The sequence below is a fragment of the Lepidochelys kempii genome, chromosome 2, assembly GCF_965140285.1.
Source record: "Lepidochelys kempii isolate rLepKem1 chromosome 2, rLepKem1.hap1, whole genome shotgun sequence".
In the NCBI taxonomy this organism is placed as follows: domain Eukaryota; kingdom Metazoa; phylum Chordata; order Testudines; family Cheloniidae; genus Lepidochelys; species Lepidochelys kempii.
Window position 1 is genome coordinate 204,355,954 of NC_136381.1, and position 13,778 is coordinate 204,369,731.

General features: G+C 37.6%; 1 protein-coding gene across 1 annotated transcript in view; it reads left to right on the top strand.

Moving 5' to 3' along the window:
• The window catches only part of TBC1D5 (TBC1 domain family member 5), a 274,096-nt gene that overhangs the window by 72,662 nt on the left and 187,656 nt on the right, over positions 1–13,778 (top strand). Inside the window, exons 8-11 of the mRNA XM_073333539.2 lie at positions 4,501–4,603; positions 10,806–10,894; positions 12,397–12,447; positions 12,541–12,610. Of these exons, the coding sequence (XP_073189640.1) occupies positions 4,501–4,603; positions 10,806–10,894; positions 12,397–12,447; positions 12,541–12,610 (313 nt within the window). The remainder of the gene's footprint in view (positions 1–4,500; positions 4,604–10,805; positions 10,895–12,396; positions 12,448–12,540; positions 12,611–13,778) is intronic.

The following is a 13,778-nucleotide window of genomic DNA, read 5'->3' on the forward strand; positions in this document are numbered from 1 at the left end:
CCATGCCACCCTTCCTTCTGCGGTGCTGCTGCTGGCAGTGCTGCCTTCAGAGCTGGGCAGCCAGAGAGTGGCGGCTGCTGGCTGGGACGTTTCATGTTGTTTGCGGCGTGGGAGGACTGTTTTTCTTTAATCCCGCTCCCATCCCACCCTCCAGTACCTGCTCCCAGTGTTCCCACATTGCTTGTTGACTTCTTATCCCACTTCCGCTATTATGGCAGCGGGACCTGCGGGATCCCAGTCCCGCTGCCCTCCGGGATTGGGATCCTGCAGGACCTGCTGCCTTAATAGTGGGAGTGGGATAAAAATTCAACAAATAATGCAGGAGTGGATGGGAGTAGGTATTGTGGGGCAGGATGGGAGCAGGATTAAAAAAAATAGCCCTAGGCAGGACTCTAGTTGGGGGCACAAATATGCTTGCTCGCCTTGGGCACTAACATCCGTAGTAATGGCACTACATACTACCTTGCTTGTTCTCTTTAATGCCACCATTTTCAAGTCACTTAACTGTGCCTCAGTGCTTGGCATTTGTATAGTGGCTCACATCTGAGGATTCCAAAGCATTTTTAAGCATTAAATAATTAAGACTTTATTATTTTTGTGAGTACCCACAGTGTTGCTAACTATCACAGTTTTCTCTCAAGTCGCATTACAATTGGTGTTTTCCTTAATCTCAGCTACTGGAATCAAATGAATATATGAGAATCTGAGTTTTCATTTAAAAAAATGTTTCTAGCCCTCATGGTTGTGGCGAAAAGCATGAAAGTGTGATCCCACTGAATTCGAATGGCTCAAAACCCAGCAGCTAAATGAAAGAACTCCCAATTTGTCTTTAAAATGATTTCTGAATAATTCTCATTATTTTTTAACATTTGGGGTTGGCAGTATTGTATCCACTATGCAGCTGGCTAACCTAAGCCACGGAGTTAAGTAACTTACACAGCAAGGCACAACAAGACAGCGCAAAAGCCAGACATAGAAGGCAGAGGTACCTAACTGGAGTACCTTATGTCCTGTTCATATTCTACTTTACATGAAGCTTTTTTTTTTGGATAATTTGTAGTTTGGTAGCACCTAGAGGCCCCGTTATGCTTGGCACTGTATAGTTTTATCCACAATCACTCACTTGTCTTTCTCCAAGCAGATATTTCCTGTTACACTTCCTTTTGGGCTATAGTTTCTGACATAGGAACTGATGCTAAAGACCTAAGATAATTAAACTGTTCCAACTGTTGAGCACCATCTGAGCCTCTATCTAATCTATCTTTTCCATTGTATATTTGCAAATTCCTTTTGAATGGTTAATACAATAATAATAAATTATTCTCTTTACAAAATAAGTGTGAATAATGAACCCTATGCTGCAGTATTTCACTTTTTTTGTCTCCTCCCTCAACTGTTCTGCTATAGCATTCTCTCACTGTTATCATTATGATAGAGGAAAAGGTTAGAAGAGGCTGTCCCAATACACATTTAAAACATTGTTCAGTCTTATGATAAAAATGAATGTTTGCCCAAATTTTTGGATATTTTAAAGGAATAACTTCAACCCCTCACACCTCTCCCTCAGTATCACATTTTTAATCTAACTGAAGCAAAAACATTTCTATGAGTAATTGAATAGAATTGATTTTGGCATGTTAATCTTGATAATCTGCCCAGTGTTATAATGTTAAAGAAGAAAAACCTGCCATATTTGGGTGATCACACCAAAATAGCAGCTTGTGTTTACATTTTCACACTCTTAGAGGTGGACAGTAGAGACATATGAATGACTGTTCTACGTTCATTGTTCCTGTGTAATATACACAAAATACTTGCTCGTGCACACACAACCAGGTTTCACATATGCACCTATTCACAGCCTGGAATGTGAAAACTTAAACACAAGGCATTCTTTGGGAGTTGTGAGCCACTGCTGCGTGTTTATTTTAATTACTAGAAAAATTAAGCAGACTTTTGGGAATAAGTGTCAACAATCAGTCTGCTGCCCAATAGAAACTACAGTTCTGAGTTATCTTTTGAAGTGTTCTTCTATTCTTTTGTCTAGTTCTCTGCACCATACCTTCCTCTTTTGTTTGTTACTGTTTCAAACAGTCACTATTTCTCACAAGTGTGGAGCCTTCTCAAATACAGACAGCTTTTGTGTGAGCTTATTTTTTGAGGCACATCCTGTATAATTTTAACCCTTCAGTTTGCCTCTCCTTTGAATGTCCAAGGAGCAGATTGTACAGGAATACATTGCTTGCCAGTAGTTACACATTAATATTTGCATTGCCCCGGATTGTTGGGCAATAGGATTTTCCCCAGGCTTCTGACATCTTCTATTTCCTTCCTCTTAAGTTTTTTAACACTTGTTCATAGCTCATTCTCTCCTGTCATAAATTTTATTTCTGCAAAAGTATCAAGTGATTTCTTGAAATTAAGGTGATACGCGAGACTGCTGCTTCTGAAAATCTGATATAGGATGATTAGGCATTTATATAAAGTTTCAACAGGACTAGATAAATGGCAGTTTGCTAGACCTCAAGAGCTTCAGGAATCCTATTATTTCTTCAGTTGTGAATGCAACTCCCATTATCTATTGATCAGGTCCCAGAGTTTTATGAGCAATTTCCTAGACATCTTCATGACATAGTAAAACATTTATTACAGCATCCCTTTTTATAAAAATACCTTAAGAGTCCACAGAACTAAGCACAAATTATTGAACTTTGATATATATTTATCTCCACACTTGTACTCCCTGTATACCATTTTGACGATTTACAAATCAGCGAATGTATCAGTTGTATTATTTTTAATGGCTTCCTTTGTCCATTTTTTAATCTTGCAATTGGAGATAAGGACTGAGTACTGATCTTGAAATAGCAAGATAGTCCTGATATTTCAGTTGCAATTTCCAACCTCAATCACATTCAAAGCATTCAAGCAAGTATATTTTAATTATTTGAGGCCTTGTGTTTCTTCAGTGTTTCATTTTCTTGAAATCAAATGTTTTAATGACTAGTAGTCTCTTTTGCCATATCATGAGTACATCCTGAGCTATTTTTGAATCCTTTAGTGCAGAACTGATCAACAGGTGGGCACAAACTGGAAGTAGAAGCAATTGGAGATGTTGTGGTAGGTCACACACCACCTTCTGAGAGCAGCATAGTCCCCGGTTTGCTAGATCTTATAGCAGGAGTCTGGGTACAGGAGGGAAGAAGCCTTCCCCCCTTGCTTTGGCAGCTGCTTCCCCACTCCCCTGCCCACTCATTCCATCTTTTTACTCTCTACTTGAGCAAGGCATGGTTCTAAGGCAGAGCAAGGGTCTCTTCAAGGAAAAGCCATGGGACCTCCAAACTTTGGAACTCTGACAGCGGGCATCATGTTCTTATATGGCACACTGTCTTGTGGATTAGATTTTCCAGGTCAGTCACATTGTCCGGCTATCCCGAAAGAAGGATAGGAGACACTTGATATGGATTTAATCTGACTGAAACTTTATTATTAGATGACTGGGACTACCGGGCAGATAGAAGTGTACAGTGCAGGCAACTCCAGGTTCATTCAAATAACTACCCAGCCATCAGCCCCACTTAATTTTCCATCTAGGTCCTCCAGCCAACTCATGGCTTGGACCTTACCATCTCCTACCCCCAACCCCCGGTAGGAGGAGTAAGGTGGGCTATAAGAAAGGGGGGTTGGCTCCCTTCCATACCAATCATAGGAGCCCTGAACCACTCCTCGTTTCGTTCCTTTAACCAGCACCTCCTTTTCAAGTCCTTTACCAGGCCATTTATCTGGTTACTGGATGCTTTCCTATGGAGTACCTGCACTGGACATCTGCCACACACTTACAAAATAAGTTGTGACGTATAGCCTGAACCCCCTTTCCTCCTCACCATAATAGGTCCTTCCTGATACCCAATGTGGGGAAGGCAAAAAACCCGATTCCATCTATGCCAATATGGTGGTGAGGGAAAAATTCCTTCCCATCGCTCCTAAAAAGGAGTGACAATGCCCGTAGCAGGTCCTAGCTCAACCTGATATTTGCATCTTGTGGGGTGGGAGAGTGAGTGCTGCCTTGCTTGCTGCCTCTAAAGCACTGCTGCCTTTCTGCAGCAAGCCTGGACAACGTGTCCCTCACACCCTGGCTTCAGGAGCGGTTACTTACAAAACATTTGGTAATTAGAACAATCTGCCTGTCATTTAATTTTGTTCTTGTGTAACTCTAGTCTTTAATCATAGGGTATTATGCATTAAATGTGATATATACTTAGGCTTGACATATGCTAAATTATATGGTTCACAAAGTTTTGTTTGCAAAATAAATACCACAACTTTTTCCTTTAATTGTTATTCCAGCAGAACCACAATACGCAGAGAAAATGGGAAAACAGATATTATAGCATACCTAGGACTGTTTATAGATGCCCAGGTTTATATCTAAATCAAGTGTCTGAGGTAGTTTTTGTGAGCTATGTGGTTTACATTAATAGAATGTTTTTCTTTTTTCAGATTTCCTGAAATGCAGTATTTCCAGCAAGAATGTGTGAGAAAAATTCTTACAGATGTTCTGTTCTGTTATGCTAGAGAAAATGAGCAGTTGCTTTATAAACAGGTAATGAAAATATCATACAGGTGGCATCCATTGACTCAACATTTTCTATAGAGCTTGACAAATGATTGAACAATAATGTAGGTTTTATTGTATCCAAAGTTGTATCGTAATGCTTAAGTAATCAAAGAGCTACTTGTCAGCTTCATGGTAAGAAAAGTAAGCTCATTCAAGCACATATGCTTCCTCCTCATAAGACATTCCCTCAAATTGTCTTCTGTAAGCTGCTAAATCTTATCTTCCAACTTTTCTGAATATGTTTATTAACAACCTCTTTTAAACCAAAAGCTTTTCTGGGCTTAGATGGATAAATACTGGAATACATGCACCACCGTTAAAATGTATGATACTGAATAACAATATAAAGAAGTTGAAGGGTTGATGGGGATAATCAAGCAGTTTTACAACATACATAACATTTGAAATTCTTCTCTGGTTTCTACAACATGAAGCAGATATACTGTACGTTCGCTGTTTGGCCCTTGACCATATACTACAGCACCAAAATATGATGCAGTATAGTGGGTGCAGTTGAAAAGTTTTAAATCTTTTTATCAATATATATGTTAATGAGTTTCATTATATTACTAGATAGAATATCTACTCAAGCCAGTAGTCTCTTACTGTTAAAAGGTAAAAGATAGCATTTCAAATGCACCAATTGTGCATTCCTTTTAAGATGAAAGTTAAATTCAGCATTTGCTCTTAAGGTTTTAAAATGAGCATAATGTTTAAATGCTTTAACAAGCCTCATGTACAGTACTGAAAGAAACCTAGAAATCAGAATATTTTATGTTTACTTTAGGAGTAATTTAACATATTGTGCTGAGACTAAGAACTGAGTAACTATGAACAAGGACTAAACTGTCGAGAAACTTTTACGTAGACAGAAAATGATTTATGACAAAAATGCAGAGTTGCTGTAAGGTTACAGATCTTTATAACATAGTGTATCCTTTCACACATTCTGCAACCACTCCATCCCCAAGCTAGGAAATTATTTGTGTCTCATGAAAAGATCCGCATATTTGAGTTGAAGCAGCAACTTATCAAGAGCTGTCTTGTAGATGGTTTCGAAAATCAAATATACAGTTAACAAAAGCAGCAAATCTCTATCAGCTGGCAATTTTTTATTTTTGATGGACTGTAAGTAGAGAGCTACCTTGTGTCATGGAGAGAAAAAATTAGATCAGCAAGCTGTATTTTTCAGGGCACTGTTGAGGAAAACACTCCAACAGTACCCAGCCTTCCTCATTTCTAGTGAATATAACTCAAAGTATATGTGATGAGGAGGTGATGGGGGAGATGGAAGATCACATTCTAGCTAATTCAGAGTATCATTTATTAAACAAGAAATATAATTTCACTCTTTGATATGACTTAAAAGGACTTAATTACCCCCTGCTTGTGTTTAAAATCCTGTAGATTCCTTACAGAGAAATAATACCTTGCTACGTAAGGCTTGAATATTTAGCTAGATCAAATTAAAAAAAAAAACACACTGAGTTTCATCACAAGCTGTTAAAGCTATTATTTTGTACTAGGTGACACCCCGTTTAACATAGACCATATTGTTAATAGTTATGGGATTTTATTGAATTAATGAGACTGTTATCATGTAGTAGAGTGTCTTGCTGAGTTAATTGAAACTGCAGAGATTATATAAATGGTATTAATGAACTTTGACTGCCTGATGCCTCGGCTTTAATAAAGACTGCTTGGTGGGCTAAATGAACATAGGCAGATAAAAGAACAGGTTCAATTTTGCGAGCCTACAGGCTGTTGAGAAAGAAAACTTCTTTTTACCTCTGTTTTTGACTGGTGTCACTTCAACAGTGCAGTCATTTCAGAAGAAGGTTGCCATGAGAGTAAAGGGAGGGGTAAAGGGCAGAAAATAAAATTAATTGGAATGATGAAAAATTTCTAATATCTATGACAAGTGTTCAGTGCAGTAGCCAAGAATTGTGGTGCTGTGCCAAAGTCACAAAACAGCCAACTAATCTTTCTCTTCTTTGTCCCTTCTTTTTCCACTCCCATCACCACTACTTGTTTCCAGGATCTGCATTCTTGAATCAAGAATGCCTCCACAAAACTATCATCAATAATAACCATCTTTTCTTTGTATTCTTGGCCCTCTTGCCTGTAGATGACTTTCTCTTTGAAAGCCCCTGTCAATACTGTGTCAAGGACTAGCTGACAAGAAGTGATGCGTGTGTGGTGAGGTCAGCATATAGTTTTTGGTGTCTCTTAACCCTGTCAAATACCTGTCCATGATAATCCACTCATTCAGCCTTGCTTATTTCATTTTGTTTCTAGGAATGAAGCCACAAATCCTAAAATAGGTTCAGCTGATACAAAACATAGCGCTGGTCTGCTTAGCAGTTAGAGTTGCGCTAACACATCACTCAAGTGTTCCATGCTGGCTCCCAAGGGAACCACAAAGTCCAGTAGAATGTGTTTGCCCTGATAGTCAAAGCCCTTCATGGGACTGGCCCTAGCTACCTTTGAGATCCCCTCTGCCTTTGTGATTATGATCTCCCATGACAGCTACATTCCTTGGTACATTGCAACAGTTAACTGGTAGGAGAAGATTCATACATGCAGTAGATAACATTTTTACAGGAACTGGACCTAAATTATGGAAGTCAGTCCTTTAAGAAATTGGTGTAATATCAAGTTTGAGAACTAATTACAAGTGACGTACCTTTCTCTCAGTTTTTACACAACAAACACCTATTCATACACAAATGTAAACAAGCAAACAAAAACCTTTTATGTTAATGAAGCTATTTCTCCAAAAGGCTTGTGTGGAAGAACAAGAGATCTTGTTATTATTAGTTTTGGGTTTAAATGTTTGGGAGGCACCCTGGGTCTACAGTGACTTGGGTCCATATAAACCTAGCTAGATTGTAGATTTCCAAGATCTGGAACAGTGTTATACCTCATCAGTTATACAAGTGGTAAAGTTCAGAGCTTTTAATTGAAACTGTTACTGTACTTAAACATTTAATTCACAATATCAGCAAAGTTTTACAATGCTTTCTTACAAGGAACAATTTGTATGTTTGTTCAATATATGTGTGTGTATATATATATAGAGAGAGAGAGAGAGAGAGAGAGAGAGTGTTTGTAGTAGGTTTCATTGTCTTTTTTTGACCAATATAAAGTAAGATTTTATTTGACTAGCAAAATATGCTACTCTCCCCAGTCATATAGAATAGAATGAATAGAATTTTGCAAAACAGTAATAGAGACTTTTAAGATTTAAACATCAGTGGATCTTTGATTTTCTAAAAAGCATTGGTATGTGTAGAAGTGTAAAGCGAGTATATTTATTTTTCATAAAAATATGTTAAAATGATCATTAACATTGTCTTCAAAAGGCCGTACAAATTTGGGTGCCAAAATTCTGGCTCTAGTTAATTAAAGAGAAATAAAATAATTAAGCTAAGCCATTAGGTCAACCATTGTTCACTCATAATTTTATTGTCTTTTTCAATATAATGTTGAAATGTATCAATTTGTATTTCATTTCTAGAAATGCTGTATTTCTGGTTTTCTTTTAAAACCAGGGACTGTATTATGAAATCAGCATTTTGCTGTTGTTGGCAAGTGTCATAAAATTATCTGAATTCTGTCAACCCTTTTATTAACACTAAAAAGTTCTAGTAAACTGTTGATGTACTGTAGAAAAATATGTGTATATAATACACTAGTGGCTTCTACTACCAAGCCAAAAATCTCTAAATGTTTAAAGTACTCCTTTAACTGAAGAACAGAGGTGTCTTTTTGAAATCCTGATATTTTATCATCCATTTGCTCTTTTACTGTTTCATGTGGATAGTCACTTAATGATTCTGCTTTATTCACAAGTTATTATGCTATAATATTGGGAAATTGTGTGCTATGCTGGGCTCTTATCTTCTATAACTAATCCTATCTTATGTCCTTTTATGTTCTTACTCTGTAGTTTGTATGTTTAATTTTTTGGTAGTCAGTTTGTGTTAGACAACCATTCTTGGCAGCCTCATTTCTCTTACACAATTTTCATATGTATGGGGTGATAGAAGATTTAGTCAATAGTAGATTTTATATTTATGCTTAACTTTTAGGGGGTGGGAAGTCAATAAAATTACAGCCTACGTAGCCTGCAATTTATCTCAGTATTTTTGGCAGTTTTGTCGATCTTCTTCTCTCTGGTCCTCCCAAACTCTCTTTTCTCTTCCTCACTCCCATGCTGCAGATCTATACCTCTCTCCCAAACCTGGTGGTGCTAACTAGTGATCTTATCACAAGTCTTGCCATATTTGATAATTTTCTGAAGGCACCCGTTCATGGAATAATCAAATGCTTTAATTAAAAAAAACCACCCAAACATAAATTTCTAATCCTCATTGTTACAGAGAAAAGCTTGAAAACATTACCCAAATGTTCCCTAAAAGCTCAGAAATCGGAAGCCAAAGAGAAAACCCTCCAAATTTATTGTTTAAAAATCCTATGATTGGGGAGGGAGGGCTGCTGACTCATGATTTTTGAATGTATGGGATTGGTAATACTATAACCTCTCTCATAAAACCTGTCCTCCAAATATCTCTGTCCTCTTCAAGGGCCACCCCTCTCCCTACAATATCCTGCTCCCTTGTGTTCTAGGAATAGGTATTGAAGAGGGAATTTCTTTTCAGCATACTACTGCTGTTCTATTCTGGCACCCCTACACTCTACAGATGAGCTTCTCCTCCCTCTGTGAGGCTGAAGGGACCTATCTGGTGGTTCTGGGCTCCATGTGGTTTAACTGGCTGTGGCACACCCATCCACATGAATTGCATCAACTTGAGGCAGGAGACTGGAAAGGCAGTTTAGTGAAGCGGTCAAGAAGGTGATTTGTGGTCCTATCTGTGTCAGATACTCTCCTGACAGGCATGCAAGAAATCTAAGTACACTCTAGGAATTTTAGGGAACTTAACACTGAATATCCAATTCTTAATATCCAATTGTCCCTGAAAAAGAATGGTGGATTAATTGTCTAAGTGAGCTGCAAGAGAAATACAGTAATAAACATATTTATGAAATTACACCTTTTAATATGTGTGCTAATGTGTCTGACTGAACCAGTACTGCATGGTATTTTCTCTCACGCTGCATCTGTTTCTGCAGAGGGTTGCTTTTTTATTCTTCTTTTTCTTCATTTTAAAAATTAAGGCTGGAATCATCAAAGGGGCCTAAGGGAGTTTAGGCTTCTTTGAAGAACCAGCTTGACACCCTAAGTGTCTCTGATTGTGGTCGGGGAGAAGGGGAAACCTTTCAGATGTAACCTCAATAGGTACAAATAGAGGCAGAAGCAATAATTTGGGAGAGGTTTGCTTTGTCTTTTTAATCTCTTTAATGGGGTGTAATCTTTTTCAGCTAAGTGATGACAATTTAAAATATCAACATAATGAGGTATTTCACTGCTGATCATTCTATCCAAAATATTCATCTGATCTGAGATTGTGGGAGGAGTTTGAATAGGGCACCATCACTGGCTTGACCCCTACACATTCTTGACTCAGGGTTTTTTGGTTTTGCAGTGTAGATACCAAACATCTGAAATAGAACAGCACTAAAGTTTTGCCATGTATTGGCTGGCAGAGGTTTTATACATCTTTCCGTACAAATCCTTCAATATAAACATAATGAAGATACTTTAAAAAAACCTTTTGTTTTGGTCTCCATAGGCATGGATATCTCATTTTCTAGTTCCCCAAATAGCTGCCTTTGTTTTTTCCAAAGGCTACTGAGATCCCCGTTTTGGAACATTATCAAATAAAAGTCAGTTTAGATTTCATAATTTATCCTTATTGCAGATCTTGATACTGTAGCTCATGATTGTAATTATCATAAATAAAATTCATATTTATGAACATAGATCTTGGAGTAACTGCCAGGTGCGGGTTTGTCTACCGTTGCCAAATTGTTGTCTGTTATGTTATGAAAAGGGAGAATAACTTGCTACCCATATTTTACAGGCGAATAAACACTTAGATTTAATCAGAATTTAAAACAAAACCCATTGATTATGAATCAATTCTAAGAATGTAAATTTTCTTGCTTTTCATTATGCTGCTGCTTCTGATACTATTGGCTGCTGGATGCTGAGGTGGAGCATTACTGCGCTGGTGCATGAATGAAACATCTTACTGTACTTCTGTTTCCTTTTAATGTTTAGGGTATGCACGAACTTTTAGCACCTATAATCTTTATCTTGCATTGTGACCACCAAGCTTTTTTACATGCGAGTGAAGCTGCACAGCCAAGGCAAGTGTTGTATATTTATCCATGTAATATAGAAATTGTCACATTTTTCCATATTATTATAGAGTTAAGAATGAACTGTATCTTCTGTAGAATTAACATATTGGCTTTAAGGTCTATCCAAATAAAACCGATAGTTAAGTTTTCTTTTATTAGTTTTTTGTTTTATCATGATTAACAGGTTAATCTTTGAGATGTATTAATTGCCCCGTACCTCCATGAAAATCAAAAGTAACTCATAAAGGGGCTTTCTGGAGAAGAAGTAATTCTTACATTTTAGTCAGTGAAAAAAGAAAGAGGGGACCAACCAGAGGAAAAGTATCAACTTAAAACCGGTACATATACTATTTTCACTGCATTGTACAAGACCCAGATGTGCTTTAATCTCTGTCATTGTGGAGAGGAGGCAAATCAAAGAAGTCCAGTCCAGGAATGGATAAGTTGTGTATCAACATTTTCTTGTCATACCTTTAAATAATCACTATAGAAAAAAATTGCAGTGATCAATAACTCTTTCATCCCATACAAGATTTTTAATAGCTATATTATGTGACTGTCATTTAACTTCAAAGTAATATTAAGTTTAGGCATTGTTTCTCCATTTCATTAAAATAGTGTACACATAAATGTTGCAACACACATTATTGTCCCTCAACTAAATTCAAATGCCTTTTATTCTCTTGCTCCATGAATAAGGTTTTACTTGTTTTTTAACAAGTTGCCTGCTTGAATCACTTAGTGTTGTGCAGCCATATTTTGCAGTTGTCTTGCTTTTGGAACCCAGCTGCATTAATATAATTTAATTACCCCTGTTATAACATAACCTCTCTTAGCAATACTTAACAAGATTGTTTAAGATCAGTGTTAGCATAGGGATGGAGTGTGCTTACATGTATTTGTTTTCATTCAGTGTCTATCTTTAGAAATCCTGAAGTTGCATTACAAGATGCTCTTCAGTGGAAAGTAAGCTTGCAGGATGCTCAGAATAACCACATAATATGCATAGCATCCCATTCCATCCCCACTGAAAAGGGAGCTAGGCAGCAAAGTAGATGGATAAGAATACTGTCACTGATTAATTGCTGTTAAAATACAATAAAAATAGAAGCTATTAAAACAAAATAAATTAATGTTTTGATATTGCATATTTGACCGGTAACCATATTTTTTTTGTTTTGGACAAACAGTGATAGATTGTGCAGTAATCAATTAGTCTAGATCAAGCATATTCAAATAATACATTGTGACATTCAGTAATTTGTTATTTGGAATAATTAGATGGTTACTTCATTGTAGCTCAGACAAGGCAGCTAATTTGTTTTTGATCTTTATAGAAAGGAAAGACTTCATTTGTTCAATGGAGTTACTCTTTTTAATTAAAAAAAAGGCTAGTTTTTCTCATTTGCACTTTATATAAAGTTGGCTTATAAGTACATAATAGTACATGGGGAACATTGACCAAAAATAAATATTCAAATTTTGATTGTTCCTCTTGGCTGTTTCAGTGAGGAAATGCAAGCGCTTTTGAACCCTGAATATCTGGAACATGACGCCTAGTAAGTTTTAACAACTTCCTGTTGTGTTTACATTTCCTTTACTTCTGCAGGCAATGTATTATTTAACATCAAATTTCCATTTTTTCCCCTCAGTGCAATGTTCACACATCTTATGAAAACTGCAGAACATTGGTTTTCGACATTTGAACATGACAGTCAGAAGGTAAATATTGTTTTAAAAATATATATTTATAGTACTTGCAAGTGAACATGCTTTAACACAGCAAAATGAAATAAGTTGAAAGTAACAGTCATCTTCTTAATTAAATAAAAAATAAATTCCTTGTAGGCTTCCTGAGTATCCTTGTAGGTAGTAATTGCTTGTAGGTTGCCTCACTTGTAGAAAGTTGTCTAGTTGACTGCTTGTGTTGTATATTGTAATTCAGTTTACAGTTTGATCTGCAATAATGGTGATCATTATGTAGAGTAAGCAGATGTTTGTCTTGAGTTTGTTCTGGGCAGAGTCTTCTGTCTTGCATACCGTTGTTGCCCTGACCTCCCTCTAGAATCATAGAATCATAGAATATCAGGGTTGGAAGGGACCTCAGGAGGTCATCTAGTCCAACCCCCTGCTCAAAGCAGGACCAATCCCCAATTAAATCATCCCAGCCAGGGCTTTGTCAAGCCTGACCTTAAAAACTTCTAAGGAAGGAGATTCTACCACCTCCCTAGGTAATGCATTCCAATGTTTCACCACGCTCCTAGTGAAGAAGTTTTTCCTAATATCCAACCTAAACCTCCCCCACTGCAACTTGAGACCATTACTCCTTGTCCTGTCCTCTTCTACCACTGAGAATAGTCTAGAACCATCCTCTCTGGAACCACCTCTCAGGTAGTTGAAAGCAGCTATCAAATCCCCTCTCATTCTTCTCTTCTGCAGACTAAACAATCCCAGTTCCTTCCGCCTCTCCTCATAAGTCATGTGTTCCAGACCCCTAATCATTTTTGTTGCCCTTCGCTGGACTCTCTCCAATTTATTCACATCCTTCTTGTAGTGCGGGGTCCAAAACTGGACACAGTACTCCAGATGAGGCCTCACCAATGTCGAATAGAGGGGAACGATCACGTCCCTTGATCTGCTCGCTATGCCCCTACTTATACATCCCAAAATGCCATTGGCCTTCTTGGCAACAAGGGCACACTGCTGACTCATATCCAGCTTCTCGTCCTCTGTCACCCCAGGTCCTTCTCCGCAGAACTGCTGCCTAGCCATTCGGTCCCTAGTCTGTAGCTGTGCATTGGGTTCTTCCGTCCTAAGTGCAGGACACTGCACTTATCCTTATTGAACCTCATCAGATTTCTTTTGGTCCAATCCTAGGTCCCTCTGTATC